Source organism: Typopeltis vanoorti, chromosome 10 (genome assembly GCF_054136105.1).
Source record: "Typopeltis vanoorti isolate ZY-2024b chromosome 10, IOZ_Tvanoo_1.0, whole genome shotgun sequence".
Classification (NCBI taxonomy): domain Eukaryota; kingdom Metazoa; phylum Arthropoda; class Arachnida; order Uropygi; family Thelyphonidae; genus Typopeltis; species Typopeltis vanoorti.
The window spans coordinates 36,394,419-36,412,180 of record NC_143558.1 but is presented as its reverse complement, the minus strand read 5'-3'; the positions used below and the strand labels follow the sequence as shown (position 1 = coordinate 36,412,180).

At 34.8% G+C, this 17,762-nt stretch overlaps 1 protein-coding gene across 1 annotated transcript in view; it reads right to left on the bottom strand.

Moving 5' to 3' along the window:
* The window catches only part of puf (ubiquitinyl hydrolase 1 puf), a 1,013,305-nt gene that overhangs the window by 133,656 nt on the left and 861,887 nt on the right, over nt 1-17,762 (bottom strand). The window contains exon 66 of the mRNA XM_090399560.1: nt 7,740-7,917. Within this exon, the coding sequence (XP_090255686.1) occupies nt 7,740-7,917 (178 nt within the window). The remainder of the gene's footprint in view (nt 1-7,739; nt 7,918-17,762) is intronic.

The window sequence follows — 17,762 nt, the reverse complement described above, 5'->3', positions numbered from 1 at the left end:
ATTCTTTTAGGGGATCTGCTGACTTATTTGGTAGGAACTTTTGGTATGCTTTCTTCTTTTCCAAAACTGCTTCTTTAACTTCTTTTGTCCACCATAGTATGATCTTATTTTTCTATCCTTGCAGACAACTCTACCACATATCTCCCAAACAGAATCTATCAATGTCTTCTTCAAAGTTTGCCACTGAGATTCTAAGGTTTGATTCTTCTTTTCAATCTGTTTCATTTTTAATTCAATAATGTCTGAATGGTTGAATCTACAATTTACCCATAAAAGCTGCTCAACTTTAATTTTTTTTTTTTTAAACTTTCTTGCATATTGTTTTGTTTTCAATGTGATATTCATTATCATCCTACTAAGTAATGGTAATTTCCAATTTCAAATACTCTGTACACTCTTGTATCCTGAACCAGTATGAAGATATTGCTATCAACAGTGATGTAGTCAATGAGGCTTTTCTTATTTCTTGTGTTTTTTCTCTCAGTCAAATTTTGCACATCTTCATGTTGGAACATGGTGTTAATAATGAAAAACAAAACTCAAAAAGGAAACAAGCAAAAGTGAAAATCGCAAAAAATACCAAATACTACTCATATAAAACAATCATAAAAAGTCATATCCTGATAATATGGAGTGTATTTTTTCTTCCTTTCCAAGCAACTTAGACTGTCCTCTGTGTAAATAACTACTTTTCTTTCTATAAAAACTTGATTTTCTATAGCACAATCACTACACACCACATCTTGAGATAATAACAACTGATCTACAACACTTTCGTTTTTTTGTAACAGTTACATCTTCATTATTTGTAATCTATGAACCATTACTTTTGGTCAGAATATAATACCATATATTATTAATGTCTTTCCTTTCCTTGTTCAAACAATAATCAATTATTCCCTAACTTCGAATAATTACAACATTCATTTACTTTTTCATTGCAGCAAAGTAATTAAAAATTCTCTAAGTTTATTTCTAACTATGCTTTGCATTGTTTACATTTTCAAATTCTAGGAATTCTTCTTCTTTCGCTATGCCTTACCCCATGTTAAACGGGGTCGGTGTTCCCATCTTTAATCTTCTTCTTCCAGATTCTCCAGTCCATGGCATCTTCCTGACTCCATCCTTTCTCCCTAAGATCCTCTGCCAACTTATTCTTCCACCTGAGTTTGGGCCTGCCTCTTTTCCGCCTTCCCTCCACCTCCATACGCTCCACTCATTTACCAACATACTCCTCACTCCTTCTCTCTACATGACCAAGCCACCTCAGCCTGCTTTCTTGTACCTTCTTACCGATCGGTCCCATCTTGATCATCTCTCTGATGTAGTCATTCCTTATTCTGTCCTTCTTTGTCACACCACTCATCCATCTCAACATCTGCATCTCTGCCACCTCCATCTTCCTCTCCTGTGCCTTTGTTATAGGCCATATCTCCATGCCATGGAGCATCGCCAGCCTCACCACCATCTTATACAGCTTTCTTTTCATCTTACAACTCACTCTCTTCTCGCACAGGACCTAGATCATCTTCCTCCAGTTCATCCAGTCGCATGTTATTCAGTGCTGTATTTCCTCATCCAGGTCACCATTCCTCTCGACGACCGACCCAAGGTACTTGAATTTCTTCCGTGAAGTTAACCTTTCGCCCTGGAGTCGTATGATCATATCCTTGTCACTTCCTGTTGACATATATTCGGTCTTTATCCAGTTAATTTTCAAGCCTCTCTCCTCCAATACCTTTTTCCACTCTTCCAGGGTCTTTTCAAGCTTCTCTCGGGATGATTTGCAGAGAACAATATCATCGGCAAACATCATGCTCCCTGGCGTCTCCTTCTTGACGTCCTCCACTAGTACATCCATGACCAGATCAAAGAGGTAGGGGCTCAGAGTTGATCCCTGATGGAGCCCTACGACAATGGGAACCCCTCTGTCATGCCAACACTAGACCTGACCTGAGTTTTCGCTCTCTCATACATCTCCTTCACCAACCTCACTTACTTTTCCGACACCCATTCTTCCTCATACACCTCCATACCTCCTGTCTGGCCACTCTGTCGTATGCCTTTTCCAGGTCTATAAACACCATATGTAGCTCCACCTGCATTTCCCTATATTTCTCCATCAATCGCCTTAGCACAAATATTGCATCTGTTGTCCCTCTTCCTGGCATAAATCCAAACTGCTCCTCACCAATTTTTGTTTCCCGCCATATCCTTCGTTCAATTACTCTTTCCCATATCTTCAACATGTGTGACATCAGCTTGATCCCTCTATAGTTGCCACAATCTTGAACGTCTCCTTTTCCCTTGTAGATTGGGATGAGAATGCTTTTCCTCCATTCCTCTAGTATCTTTTCCTGTTGGGCTATTTTCCTCATGAGATCCCATAACATGTCTTCGCCCTCGCTGCCCAAGCTTCTCCAGGTATCTGGTCCGCTCCCACAGCCTTTCCATTCTTCGTTTTTCTCAGTGCCCAATACACTTCCTCTCTGCTAATGTCCTGCACCAATCCTTCGTTTGCCTCTCCATCCTCACACACCTTTTGGATTCTCCTCATTTAGTAGATTATGAAAATATTCTTCCCGTCTTCCTCTGATTTTGTCCTCCTCTTGTAGTACTACTCCTGTGACGTCCTTTATCTGCTTAACTGATGTTATGTCTTTCGAGGCCTTATCGCTAGCTTCGCTATTCTCAACAACTTAGCTTCACCACCGTTTCTCTCCAGTACTTCATAAACCTCTTCAATTGCCCTCACCCATGCCACAGCTCTCTTTGCACTTTTCTTCGCTAATCTATATGCCTCCTTGTCAGCTCTGGTTCTAGTCATGTCCCATTTTTTCTTTGCCTCTTTCTTTTCCCTGATCCCCAACTGCACCTCCTCATTCCACCACCATGCCTCCTTATCCTTGGGCGGTCCCTTTCATGATGTTATACCGAGCACCTCTTCTCCAATTTTTCTAATATTCCAACTATTTACGTCCCACCATTCTGCCACATCCTCTGGTAACTTCATTCCTTCCAGTACCTTTTCTTTAAACTCATTCCTTGGACCTTCCTCTTCCAATTTTCACCACTTTATTTTCCTATCTTTCCGCCTTCCATCTATTCTTCTTTTCCCCTTTTATATCACAGTCTACTACAACCAACCTGTGCTGTGCCACTACACTTTCTCCGTTAATCACTTTACAGTTTTTCACCTCCTAGCAATAAAAATGTGAAAATAAAATTGAAAAACTTCATTATTCTTGTTAATGGACAGTGAAAACTGATAAGTTTTCACTTGTGTATATTTTTTTGCTACAATGATTGCCAACTTATTCATGAAGATGTCACAGGTAGTATTTCTTCACAAATTTCTGTAAATGTGTAATGTGCCATTTCCCTTGGTGTGGAAATATTAGCTGTTATTTCTTACATGTTCTAGTGAGTACCAACTGAATGTATCCTCATGGGTATCAAGGTGAGCAGAAGCATTTCTGCTTATATAGATGTAAGTTCACCAAAGTTGAACTGATGATGTGGTTTCACCACCACAAAACTAATCAAAAAAAAAACCATAACAAAACTTCAAATGAACAGGAAACACCAAATCTGGAAAGGTACCAGTGTTTGGTTCTTGTTGACTGTAGCATTTGTGGTATTGGTTTTTTCATGTTTTTGGGTGTTTTTTTGGTGGGGGTTATGGTGATTTGTTTGTTTGTTTGTTTGTTTTTCGCTGATTTTGAATGGTCACATTATCTCTCTGAGAGCCGACAGGCCCTCAAGGAGCTAACGTGACCATTCGATAAGTTAAGGGGATAAAAATCCCTTATTGTTTTTATCCCCTTAACTTATCAACCTTGCCAGAAAAAAAAAAAATAGCCATTTGGCTTTTCATCTTAGTGACCATTCGATGTTTATGGAATAACTAGTTCCACCCTACCAATGAAAGATAGCTTGGATAAACACATTATCACTTGGCTAACTTCAAAGGAAAACTATAACCAGAGTCTAAGTTAAATAAAATTGCTCTCACTTATCAGTCAGTAAACATGAAATGCAGTATGCATTATTTATTTAATGGATGTAGGTAGGGAATGAATTGAAAGTTCGGATATTGAGACTTGAAGGCTGACTATGCTATGAAAATCATGAATATATAGCAGTATAAGTGAAAAGTCCGGTGGACTAAACTAATCACTAAACAATCTGCATGACATACAGCTTTACTAAAAGAGAAAAGCACACAACATTCTTCTATGGTAATTTTGTGTGCTAAAAAACAGATAGTTCTTTAAGTACACTCGGTACTTTTCATTTGATATATACTTAAACACAGCAATTTGATGCATACTTGATATTTCTTCTTCTTATGTTTTTAGGAAAGTATGGTGAATTGGTGTTATAAATAATAAATAACAGTAAACTACACAAATGATTTTTTTTCCCTTCAATATGTTAAAGAATGTATTCATTCCAACTGAATTATTTTTGCAACCATTCCTAGTAAATAAGTGAAAAATAATGGAAATAATGCTTTGAGAGTGAAAGGATATATCTTGAAGTAGACAAGAAAAATGCAGATTAAAAATTTCCTAAAAATTGATAAATTAAATAGTACCAGTATAGAACGATGTGCATGGCTCTGATACACTCTATGCAAAGTAATGTGATCAAGTGGGTAGAGCTGTGCAATGCCACTGGAATTGATGCAACAGATGAGAGGAAATGAAGAGATCATACATCAGTTGACATTTCTTTGTGATATTTATAGTGATTGTGCTATAGAAAACTGAGTTTAATAGGAAAAAAAAAAAAATAGTTATTTACATAGGCAAAGTTACTTTTGGGAAAGTCATAAAATTTCTCTTTATGAAAAGAAAAAACACTCCATATTATCATGAAAATATTTGGCATTTTTCTGGTTTTCACTTCATTTGTTTACTTTCATAAGATTTTTTTTGTTTTAAATTTCGAGTTCTAGTTCTAGTGTTCTGCACAATGGCATGTTGATTGCATTTGTGATATCACATGATCACATGACACTTACATAGGGAGTATTAGAGCTGTGCATATCGTCATATACTGGTACTATACTGTTTTGTTCTTAGTATGGTAAAGTTTAGGTCTAAAAATAAAACTTACCAATGCTCTGTTTTCAAACACACTACTTGGTGTATAAATCATGCTATCCTTAAAAAGCCTTTGATAAACAAGTGATTCACTATCCCTGAAAATGTGTTAATGCCTCCTCTTTGTGTATTTAGAAGTGTGTGTGTGTGTGTGTGTGTGTGTGTGTGTGTGTGTGTGTGTGTGTGTGTGTGTGTGTGTGTGTGTGTGTGTGTGTGTGTGCATGCGCACGTGCGCATGCGTAGCCTCCAGCACTCTTTTACTTAATTTTAAGACTGGATATGAATTAAAACTCTCATGACACAATTTACCTCTCATGCATAAACATGTGAGAATGCAAGCACATGGGCATACCTATGTGCTTGCATTGGAATTATATTATTTCTTTTGTGTATACAAAAGGAATAATATATATCTATGTAATAAAAATCCACAGCATCATTGATAATGTTTTATTTATTTTTTTGTACAAACAAATTTAATTTCACAATTTTTGGAGACTTTTTAATCTGTTTTCCCCATCTTCTTTCCAGACTTCACTCCCAAACAATTATTTCCATTTTCTTTCACTTATTTAACAGGAACAGTTGCAAAATAATTCAGATGGAATGAATACACTTTGTTGACAAAAGTATCTAGACACCTACTTGTCCAGATATTTGTGGTAAAAAAAAAAGTCTAAATAGCCATAAAATTAATAAAAAGAGTGTTTTAATTACATTTCTAGTTCCGAGAAATGTAATTAAATGCAACCATCTTTGGCCTGAATAACAGCAATTATCCTTCAAGACATGCTTTCAACCAATTTTTGATATACAATAACAGGCATATTCTTTCACTTCTTGTGCAAAGTTACCCCCATTGTTGATGATGGCCACTGTGATCTAGAGCGAAAGTACTTCCACAGCATCAGAAGCATGAAATTGTTCAGGTAGTCATCTGACTTCATGGTTTTGGGCACATTCACCAATGAACCAAGTCCCATCCAACTGAAACATCCCCATACCATTACTGAACCATACCATTACCTGGGATACAGTTCAGACAAGAACTGTTCCCCTGGTAATCTCCAGATCCAAACATTACCATCAGAGTGAACACATTTGGAAGCATGATTCATTTCTCCATGAAGCTCTTCTTCCTCTACTGTCCAGGAATGATTTGGAAGAGACCAGTCCAAACATCATTTGGCATTCAGGGGGTAATGTGTGGCTTGTTTGCACAATTTCACATGGATGCTTATGACAGATGTAGTAACTTAGAAAAAAAAAATCTTGCTGATAGTGTTGCCATCTATGGTCAAGGCCGAGAACTTTTCAGACCATCCTCATATATATTGTAAGCCAGCAATTAAAACTGAAGGTGACAGAAGAAGATAGTTTAATGTTAAATCAGGTGTCAGACAAAGGATCAAACCTGATATCAAAATTGGAGATTTAATCTCAGCTCTTTATGCTAATGATGTCATACTAAATAAATACAGTACATCTGCATAATTTCCTAACTAAACTGAACAACTGCTGTAATAAATTTGGTATGAAGATCAGCAATAAAAAGACAATGAAAACAGAAAGAAACCTCAAAAATATCAACTGCATCCTGGATGGAGAAACTACAGAACCTATATATCTGGTAATACTGGCATCCTGACATAACAGATTAAAACATTTTAGATATTAGGCACAATTTTTAGTGAAGATGGCAAATTATATATGGAAAGAGACAACAGAATTAGCAATGCTGGTATGATAGGAAGTCAAATGAATAAATTCAATAAGAGAGAAATTTAGTTAAAACATTAAGCTAGATGCACACAAGATGTTCAAACCAATTTTAACTCATCTGACAGCTAGGTTAGATTGGAGACAACCAATATGGGTGTTCTGAGAAAGACTAGGGAAGGAAAAAGATGACATCGCTGGCAAAATCACATTCAAAATTATGATAATTAAGAAAGAACTGGACACTGTTAGCATTCAGGATTGTGTTAGCAGAGCTAATCTCAGAATGTATGGTTTTTTAAACAGAATGTGAGCAGGACATTTAGAAAAACACGTACTTTTCACCAGGATGGCAGGAAAAATACTTAGGGGAAGACCAAGAACCAGGGGGTAATATAAGATCTGGAAATATTGGCATCCTGACAGATAACAGATTAATTTGGAGGAAAATTGTTGATAGGAAGTTAGTAATAACATAACCTTTTCATGTCATACCATGATAATATCCTTTACATTCCCTGAAGGTACATGTGAGGAATTTGACAGTGATGATGAAAAAGTTCCTCACTTTCTTGATGGAATTCAGATCTTTCCAATAACAGTTTGTAATAGCTTTTCTAGATTTTTTTTTTCCAATTTTAGCCCTTTCTAAATTATGATGCAAGACAGAGACCAATGCTATTACTAGTATTTAACTTAATATTCTAAGTAAAAAAAAAAAAAAAGTCACTTCTGAGGATAACAAAAATGATTTTTTAGACATGTTCAGTTATGGCTAGACACTGGTTAAAAAAGCAACTTAAAAAAATTCTCTTATTCCTTGAATAATGAAAACCAGGTAAAATAACACTTGAAATACTGCAGATGAATAACGATACAACATAAAAGAGTAAATAGTAAAACACTCACCGCTGTGTACTGTGTTGTATATGGTGTGATATTTTTAAAAGCCCACTGAATATTTTGATGGCTTGCTAGCTGCCTTGTGAAAGAACGGGATTGATGACAACAGAGACGAAGTAAGCCATAATATGCAGGGAGCATACATCTGTTAAATACTACCACTTCCTGATCATCGTGATCTGCTCTGTGACAAAGAAAAGGAAGGAAAAAAAGAGATTCACAATATCTAATAGAAAAGTAGTCTAATGTAATGATTTTATTGTAACGTTAACTCTACAATTGTAACAATTTAAAAAAAAAGTTATGAATACATACAAACATATCTGATAACACTGGTATATTAGAAAAGAAAGAAGAGGCAATATCAAATACTATCTTGTGATGATTTTAATCTAAACTGTAGCAAAAGATTAAAGTCACTTTAAACTCAAAATAAATACAGGTTTTTATACCAAAATAACTGGTGAAGGTAAATATAATAATAAAGATTTATCTTAGCATGGCCATTATCTAGAAATCAAAAATGTTTTTCTTATCTGAATTAGTTATTTTTATTTTTTTTTCTGGGCGGCAGTTTGCGGTTATGAGGATGTGAAAACTTTTAGTAATTGTTGAAGTTTTGTTAAAATAAAATCGTAAATGTCAATATCAGTATATTTACTATAATATGGAGATGATGATGTACTTCTATATAAATCGACTATGAGATTTCAGCATTAACTAAACTGAATAGCTGTTATAACAATTTGGTATAAAAATCAGAAATAAAAAGAGAAAAATATGAAAATAGGCTTGAAAATGGAACCGCATTCTCAATGAAGAATCCATAAGTAATATATCCTGCTATTTAGGCATTTCTAGTAAAGATGCAAATAGACAATGGAATTATAGAAAAGCTCATATTGTGCAGAGCCAGTCAAATAATTTAATATTGAATAAGAAAAAAATTAACTAAACTAGAAATATAGAAGACAACGTTTAAAATGATCTTAACTTATGAATCTAAAACATTGCACACGTGATCACAGACTAGAGACAAAGATATAAGAGTTCTGAGAAACAGATGCCATCAATAGTAGAATCATATCAAAATGAGGGTATCTGAAAGGAAACTGCCATAGCAAGAAAAAGATCCCAAACTTATTGATTAGGGAATTGGACGTTATATATAACTTATATATAACATAACGTGAATACGTTATGATAAAATAAGTTAAATTAATGGATCTACTAACATCGTTTATCATAAATGATGTTACTAGTGCCAAAATAGATGATCTGAGAGCATCGGGGGCCTGATAAATATGAGATATTAATTTGAAAGAAAACTGATGCTAGGAAGCTAGAAATAATATAAATGTAATCATCATATTGGAGGTTTAATTGAACATTTACAGCACCTGGAAAGGATTAAAAACCAATTTCAATACTTCCAATATTTTGTCTCAGTCACTGAGACATCTTCAAGGATTACAAAACACTCTTGTACATACACACACACACACACACACACACACAAAGACAACACAATACTAAATGAAACATGTGGTTGATTCTAAGCCCACCATGGGCATTTGTAGGTGTGGTCTAGAATGTAATGTGGAACCATTGACAATTATTGTTTCCCAAATTTTGGGAAGGTTTATGCATCCATATTTATTTAAATTTGGTTGATTTCTGAGTGCTGCTACAGATTCTAAAAAGTCTTTCCTTTTTGAAAACATGTATAATGTATAATGCTATGCATGTCCACAAGGAGATGTCCTTTGCATTATGAATCCAAATGGGTTGATCTCAATAAAGAGCCATGGACCAAAGGATGTAGCAGAGGCATGGCAAGCTGGCTACATTATTATGCCAGTAACTTCCATGAGCCAGAGAAAGTCTACAAACCAAGATAATGCTACTGCATAAGGGACAGCCGACACGTCTACTCGAAGACCACATAGAGTAGGTGAGAAATCAGCAATGCAGTCATCCAAGAACATGAAACATGCGGTCACCCTCAACATGAGATCATTATAACGATCTGGAAAATTGCAATTAGTCCAGGCAAAATTTTAAAAGACTGAAATTGAGTATTTTAGGTTTATCTGAGACACATTGGTGCAGAGATGGATTCATGGATTTACCAGAAGGAAGACTATACTTCTCAGGAAGAAAAGATAACATACACAGAGAAGGAGTTGCATTATTAATTGAGAAGAAACTTACACACTCAGTAAATGAAATAAAACCAGTGTCTCCTAGAATAATCACAGCCAAACTTCAAGCAAAAGAAAAAGGTAAAATATTAAAATAATCCAAATACAGTCATCCCTTGAATTACATCCGGGTTCCATTCCATCCAGCAGGACATAAGTCGATACAGTAAATCAACAGAGATATAGGAGTTAGAGGCTTAACTGTAATAAGTATTAGTATTTAATTAGTGTTTGGAGGGAGAAACATGACCTTGAACTTTGTGAAGATCACTGCTATAAGACAGATGACCTGGTACATTATCTAGAATTAATAAAATTTTAATTTCTACATTTTCCTTCACACTGTAGCTTTTTATTTCACTTGCATAACAGTTGATTAAGGCATCTTCAAACAATTTTTAAGTCATCCACGACTTCTTATTGTTCCAATAATGAACTAGAAGTATGCTTCCTAATATTTTTGAAGATTCATGGATTCTCACTATGCCATATCACAAATGGTTTCAGTTTATATCCAGCCACATTACCCCCTTAACAGAATCATAACATGGTCTTTAAAAGCTTTGAAACCAGGCATAAAGTTTAGCTTTTTTGTGGATGAATTGCCCGCTAGGGCATTTTTTTCCAAAACAAGGATATTGATGTGGCAAATAACTTTTCTCGGTAATAATTTTATCCAATTTTTCCACAAACTCCTTGGCAGCCTTCTCAGCACTTGCAGATTCCCATACATTTTCACATTATGCAGCGCAAAATGCTGTTTGACTCCCATGAACCAACCGAAAAAAGCATTGAATTCGTAGTCATAATCAGGTTCTGCTTTCTCCTTCAACATGTTGAAGAGACTTAGTGCCTTAGCAGTTATGGTCGCAGTGCTAAGGGGTATGCACTTTTGGTTCAAGTCCTTTATCCATTATGCAAGTAGCTTTTCCATATCATCGATAGGACCTTGTCTTTGCTTTGTCACTATAGTCGATTTAATGGAAGCAGATCTTTTCACAGCTTCTATTTTAACCTTATTTTTCAAAATGGTTGTCGCTGTAGAATGAGACCATCCGAAGTCATGTGTGATCACACTGTGACTGCCTTACCAGCTTCATATAACTTGCAACTTCGTTTCAAGATCAACTGCTCACCTCTTTTTCTGTGATTCTTCACTAGATTTTTTGATTGTGCATGAAAGTGTCATGTTGCACAAAACATCACGAAATATGTAACGATAAATACACAAATAACCCATTTCTCAAGCACAAAATCAACAGATGGAACTGTTGAAGACATGTGCCGACTGCCGAGGGAGAAAGCGCTGTTGCCACTGTGCATGCTTTACCTAGGCTGACCATATTTCCTTGAGACAAAAATGGGACAGGGGTTATGTAATATTCTGTATTCATGAAAAAGTAAGATGATAAAAAAAGTGTTATTACATAAGCATATTGAACTTACCATTATTCTTCACTGATAGAACCCATACAAAAATTTAGGTAGACATAGGGGGACTGTATTTCATCACGATCGTACCATGAATATTTCTCTGATGAAGTGATCTTATGTAGCAAATTTCAGTCTTTCAACACCTCATCATAAAACTTCTCACATTTCATGACACAATTTGTCTTACAACTAACATAGCCCTCATTGTCTCAACACTTAATCTATATTTCTACTTTGACCACATACTGTTCGCAACAGAAAATATTTTCTCAACAGGTCCTGGAAGACAAAGAATAAACTCTACAATATTACAAAAGTCTTGAAAGTCCAGGCATTTTTCACTCATTTCAGAAAAAATCTGAACCCATCTATCAGTTACAGGAATGTGTTATTTATTCCATGTGTCCAACTGCCTCACAATTATAGATTTTATGAGGGGTCACTGATCGAATACAATTTGGCAAAAAGTACCGCATAACGAATGGAAAAAGTTTGATGTATTTTTGTTTAATGTATCTAAACTGACTGTAATGCTTTTTGTTTTATTCAAATTCTCTATTACTTCACCCAATATATGTATGGTGATAAAATATTGGTAATTATTGCTTCTGATTTGGTAAGTGCTGAAGAAAATGTTTGTTCATAAATTTTATTTATCAATGCCGACAAGCAGTCATTTGCACAAAAACTTTAGCCACACAGTATGATAAGCAACAAGAGCTTCACTTGCTGTAATTTTATTGCTTTCACTATCACCATCACATCTCACCATAAACTAGTTGATGTTTTTAACTGAAGCCAAAGTCTTTTCAGCATCCTGGCTATGTAGATGTTGGTAAATGTGGCTTCTGTCTCCATGAGCAATGGAAAAATGGACATTACAATGTTGACATACCACTTTTGTTCCATTACTACACAGCTTGTCCAGTTTTATAAATTTGAATTCTTCAGGAGATTGTCATTAAAACTGCAGTTTCACCTCTTTGACATTGCAAGGATAGACTTAAAGCTTTAAAAAATAAGACTTAAAACTTTAAAAAACATGAAATTTAAATCACCAGGCAAAACAAACACTAATGCTACAGCAGAATAGATGCGCAACTGTTGCCAACACGTATTTTTTATTTTCTCTGAATAAATCACTGCAGATATCGATATTTAGTATCGAACAATGCAACTCCATGGTTATACAAATTACTGGTATCCATGATATTGATATATGATTATAGATTATGAAGAATAATTTATGACTGATCAATATTAAAGGATTTTTATAGTTTTTATTAAAAATGGGACAATATTGACATTTTTATTAAAACGACGGGATGGCCGAGAAATATGAAAAAAACAGTACTGTACTGTTCAAAACGGTACGTATGGTCAGCCTAGCTTTACCTTACGTTCACTTGCATCTTGTTCAAAAGTATAGTCGAATATTTATTCCCTTATAGGATCATGGACGTATCTTCGAAAGGACGTAAATCGAGGGATGACTGTAACCATTCAGAGGAAGAAATAGAAAATTTCTATGAAGAACTACAACAGGAAATAGATAATTCCAAAAATAGAGAACTCATAAATGGGAGATTTTAATGCTAAAATAAGACAGTTCACAACAGACAAAAAAGATGTGATGGGGAAATTTGGATAAGGAGAGCTTAATGACAGAGGACAACAATTACTCCACATTTGTAAAGCAAACGATCTAATGATTGTAAACACATTGTTCTATCAACGACCTAATAATAAATATACATGGACATCCCCAGATGGTAATATAAAGAACTGCATAGACTATATCATCATAAACAAACAATGGAAAAGATCAGTAAAATAATGTACGAACATTAAGAAGCTTTGATTTCAACACTGACCATGAAATATTAACTGCCAAAGTGAAGATAAAATTCAACAGGAGAAACAGTATCAGAAAAGAAGAAAACATCAACCTATCAAAACTAAAAGATAGCTCAAGCAGAAGTCGATTTTTGGAACAGATGTGCTTAAAACCCTTCATCTTCCAGAACAGCGGAAAATACTGGGAAGAAGGAAAAGAAACAGTGTTATCAATTGCAAAAGACACTCTAGGTACCAAACCCAAAATAAACAAACAGCGGATAACCCAAGAAATCATAGCTACAATATAAGAGAAAAGAGAGGACAAGATACTTGTAAACCAACAAAACAATGAGGAGAATAGAGAAAAATACAGAGCACTAAAAAATAAAGTTGATAACCAATGCAAAAAAGCAAAAGAAAAATAGAAGAAAAGGCTAAGAAATGCCAAGAAGCATACCAACAAAACAACCTAAAAGTCTTCCATGATGACACCATAAGAGAAATTACAAAGGAATTCTCAGCAAAAGCAGTAACAATGATAAACATGATGACTAAAACCAGGAATATTGAAGATATAAGAAAAATCTGGTCAAACCATTTTAAGACTATCTTTCACCAAGGAAACAAAAATACAATGCCAACAATAGAAGAAAATAACGACCACCCAAAAATTTTACAAGAAGAAATTAGATATGCAATAAAGTAGATGAAAAACAGCAAAGCACCAGGCATTGCTACTATCCCTACTGAACTGTGGTCATATGGAGGCAGCACATCAATAGAATATTTAACAACCCTATTCAATAAAATACTACAAACAGGAGAGATCCCAGATGACTGGAAAGATCATCCCAATATACAAGAAAGGAGACAAAAGAGACTGGAGAAATTACAGACCAACGAATTTACTCTCCAACACCTATAAAATATTCATAAGAATTATACAAAATAGATTAAAAAAAAACCTATGAAGAACTGATAGGCATAGAACAAGCTGGTTTCTGAGGAAACTATTCAACAATAGACCAGATTTTCACATTGCACCAACTAGCAGAGCTCAGCTGGGGAGACCATAAAGAACTATATTGTCGTTTTGTGGATTTTAAACAAGCTTTCGATAGCATCAATAGAGAAATCCTTCTTAAGTTCTACTAGAAAGTTCTACTAGAAAAAGCAATAGACAAATATATAATACAGTTTCTGATAAAATATTACTCTAAGACAAATTCAATAATTAAAAAGAACACACAACAGAACCCATAGAAATCAAAAAAGGAGTAATGCAAGGATGCCCATTATCCCCATGCCTATTCAACATATATCTAGATGAAGTTGTAAACAAGGCAATAGATAATGAGCCTGGAATCAATGTCAGTGGTTTAAACATAAATAATATCAAATATGCAGATGATCTTGTACTTATTGCAAGAACCCTAAATGAACTACAAAGGCTGATAAACAAGCTCAACGAAACCTGTAAAACATATGACATGACAATAAATATACAAAAGTGATGAAAATAGGGAGGAACAGAACTACCATCTCTGCCATCTTAAATGGAGAACAAATAGAACAAGTAGACAACTTCATATATCTTGGATCAAAACTAAGAAACAATGGATGAACTCAAAACAATCAAACACAGAAATAGCAACAGCATGGACCATCATGGGAAAATTACAGAAAATCTGGAAAACAAAACAAGATATCTAAGCAAGCCAAAATCAAATTATATGAATCAATATTTATACCAACAGTCATCTATGGAGCAGAAGCATAGATAGTTAAGAAAAAAGAGGAGAAAAAACTGCCTGGCTTTTGAAATGAAATGCTTAAGAAAAATAAATAGAACAAGTTGGATAGAAAAGAAAACAAACAGCATCAGACAAGAATTATTGTACAAAAAGACAATAATAGAAAAAATTAGAAAACAATAACTGAGATGGTTTGGCCACACTGTATGCATGGATGCAGACAGACTTCCTAACGTCCTAATCAATACTTTTCCAACTGAAAAAAAGAAGAACTGGAAGGCCAAGAATTACCTGGCTGAAATTAATAAAGAACATCACAGGATGCAGAACATATAAGGAACTTTTTCAAACAGCAAGAAATAGAGAAGACTGGAAGATCCTGCTCAAGAGATGACTCAACCCGTCTTAGATGGAAGAGAAGAAGAGAAGAGAAAGCAATTCATGTGAAGTCATTAGCTTCTATATACAAGAAGCCCAGTTATGAAATTACTTCAAATGCAAACATTGTTTGCTTACACCTGGATAAAGGATGGAACAAAGAATATAATTTATTGACAACTTTAATTTATAGTTTAACAGGAGGTTTGAAGATAGTTTTTATGTTGAGTAAGTAGAAAATAAGTATAAATCTACAGAAATACCAAATTAGATGAATATGACTGGTGACAGAATACAATAATATAGAGTATTAAAAGTGAGATGTAAGAACCAGATTTCATTAACAAGAATATTCTGATGGACAGATGCAATTAATATTAATAATTAAAAAACGAATAATTAATTATTCCAGTCGCTGGGCTGTCATGATGCATCGGTGGATGAGTGGGATTATCGGTGGCACCACTTTGTAGGGTCCATGGGATTTAAGAAAAATAAATACAACACGTTGGATAGAAAAGAAAACAAACAGCATCAGACAAGAATTATTGTACCGCTATCCAATGACAGCTGTGGTCCTCCATTCACATTGGGGGTTGGATGGTTCTGGCGGCCCATTCCGTAAAAAATGTCGCTATGTAAAGCATCATGTCTGCACAGAGAAGAATTAAAGCTCAGGTAGTCTCAATATGCCCGGAACAGTGGTGTCAGGGTGATATAGCAGGCCCTGTGGTATCGTCAGTCCATGACTGCTATAAAGAAACTCGATGCAGAAATTGCTTGAATATTGCTACTTGGAATGTAAGAGGATTGAATAAATGCAGAAAATTGGCTAATGTGATGAGAGATGGAGAGATTGAATATTAGTATACCAGGAATAAGTGAAACTTTTTGGAAAGGATCATCAGATTTTGAGTCGAAACTTCCAAATGGCAAGATATATAAAATATATACATCAGGTGGTGAAATATCAAGAAGAGGTGTAGCGTTTATTGTAGAGAAGAAAACTAATAAAAACATTATCCATATAATCAAAAAATCAGATAGAGTAATGGCAATTCTAGTGAAATCTAAACCTAGAGATATGCTGATCATTCAAATATATGCTCCTACAGAACAGAATGAGGAAGCAGAAATAGATATCACGCTGATGAAATAGAATGGTGTATAAAGGAAGTCGGAGGCAAGAAAGATTGAGTTATTTGTGCTATGGGTGACTGGAACGCAAAAATTGGATCAGAGAGAACATCTACACACGTGGGTCCATTTGGACTTGGAATTCGGAATGAGAGAGGACAAAAGCTGATTGATTTTTGTAACAAGCACGGTCTCATCATAACTAACACTTATTTTGAGCAAAATACAACAGCACGATACACATGGGCAAGTCTGGATGGAAGATACAAAAATCAATTAGACTATATTGTGGTCAGTAAACGTTATTTCAATGGAATACAGAACTCAAGGGTGATGCCAAGTGCTGACTGCGGATCTGATCATAGACTGGTCTTAATGAAGATGAATATTTGTCTGAAAACAATAAAATTTAAAAGAAGTCAGCCCCTAAAATGGGATCTGCAAATGGTACAAAATCCGATAATAAAATCAAAATTTAATGAAAATATTTCAGAACTACTGTCTGCACAGTTGCAAAACAAAAATGAACCCTCTCAGTGGAATAGACTACAAACAGCTATCATAACATCTGCTAAAAACCACATAAATAAACAAGAAGAAAGAAAGAAAAAACCATGGATAACTCAAGAGGTAATCAACCTTAATGATGAAAGAAGAACATGGAAAAGAGGAGCAAATGAAGAAGAAAGGTTAAGATATAAAACTTTGGATAAAAGAATCAAACAGTTGTGTAAAATATTGAAAGAAAACTGGATAAATAGGCAGTACACTGAAATAGAAGAATTACAAAATAGGAACAGAACCAGAGAAGCATTCCTGAAAGTGAAAGAACTTAATGGAAAACCAAAATGTACACGGTCTAATAACATCAAGGACAAAGATGGAAACATACTCATTGATAAAGAAAAGATAAATGGAAGATTGGTGGAGTACTTATCAGATCTCTATGATGATGATAATGGTAACATTAAGCATTAACATTACACGCAAACATGTAACCTTAGCTACTAGTTGGTTTACAACATTTTTTATGTTCCTTTCAATTTGCATTTACTAGTTTTTATGTCTCCGTAAATGTCTTGAAAAAGCCAGACAGTTTGCTAGCGAAACTAGTAGGCTCTAATATAGTTTTGTTTTTCGTAAATGGTCAGTAATTAATAAGTTTGTATTTGAATAATGGTAACATGTTAGATGATTCACGACACCTTAAGTTAAACGTAACAACAGATACCACTCTACCCACAAGAAAGGAGGTAGAACAAGTAATTAAGAATCTTCCTAAT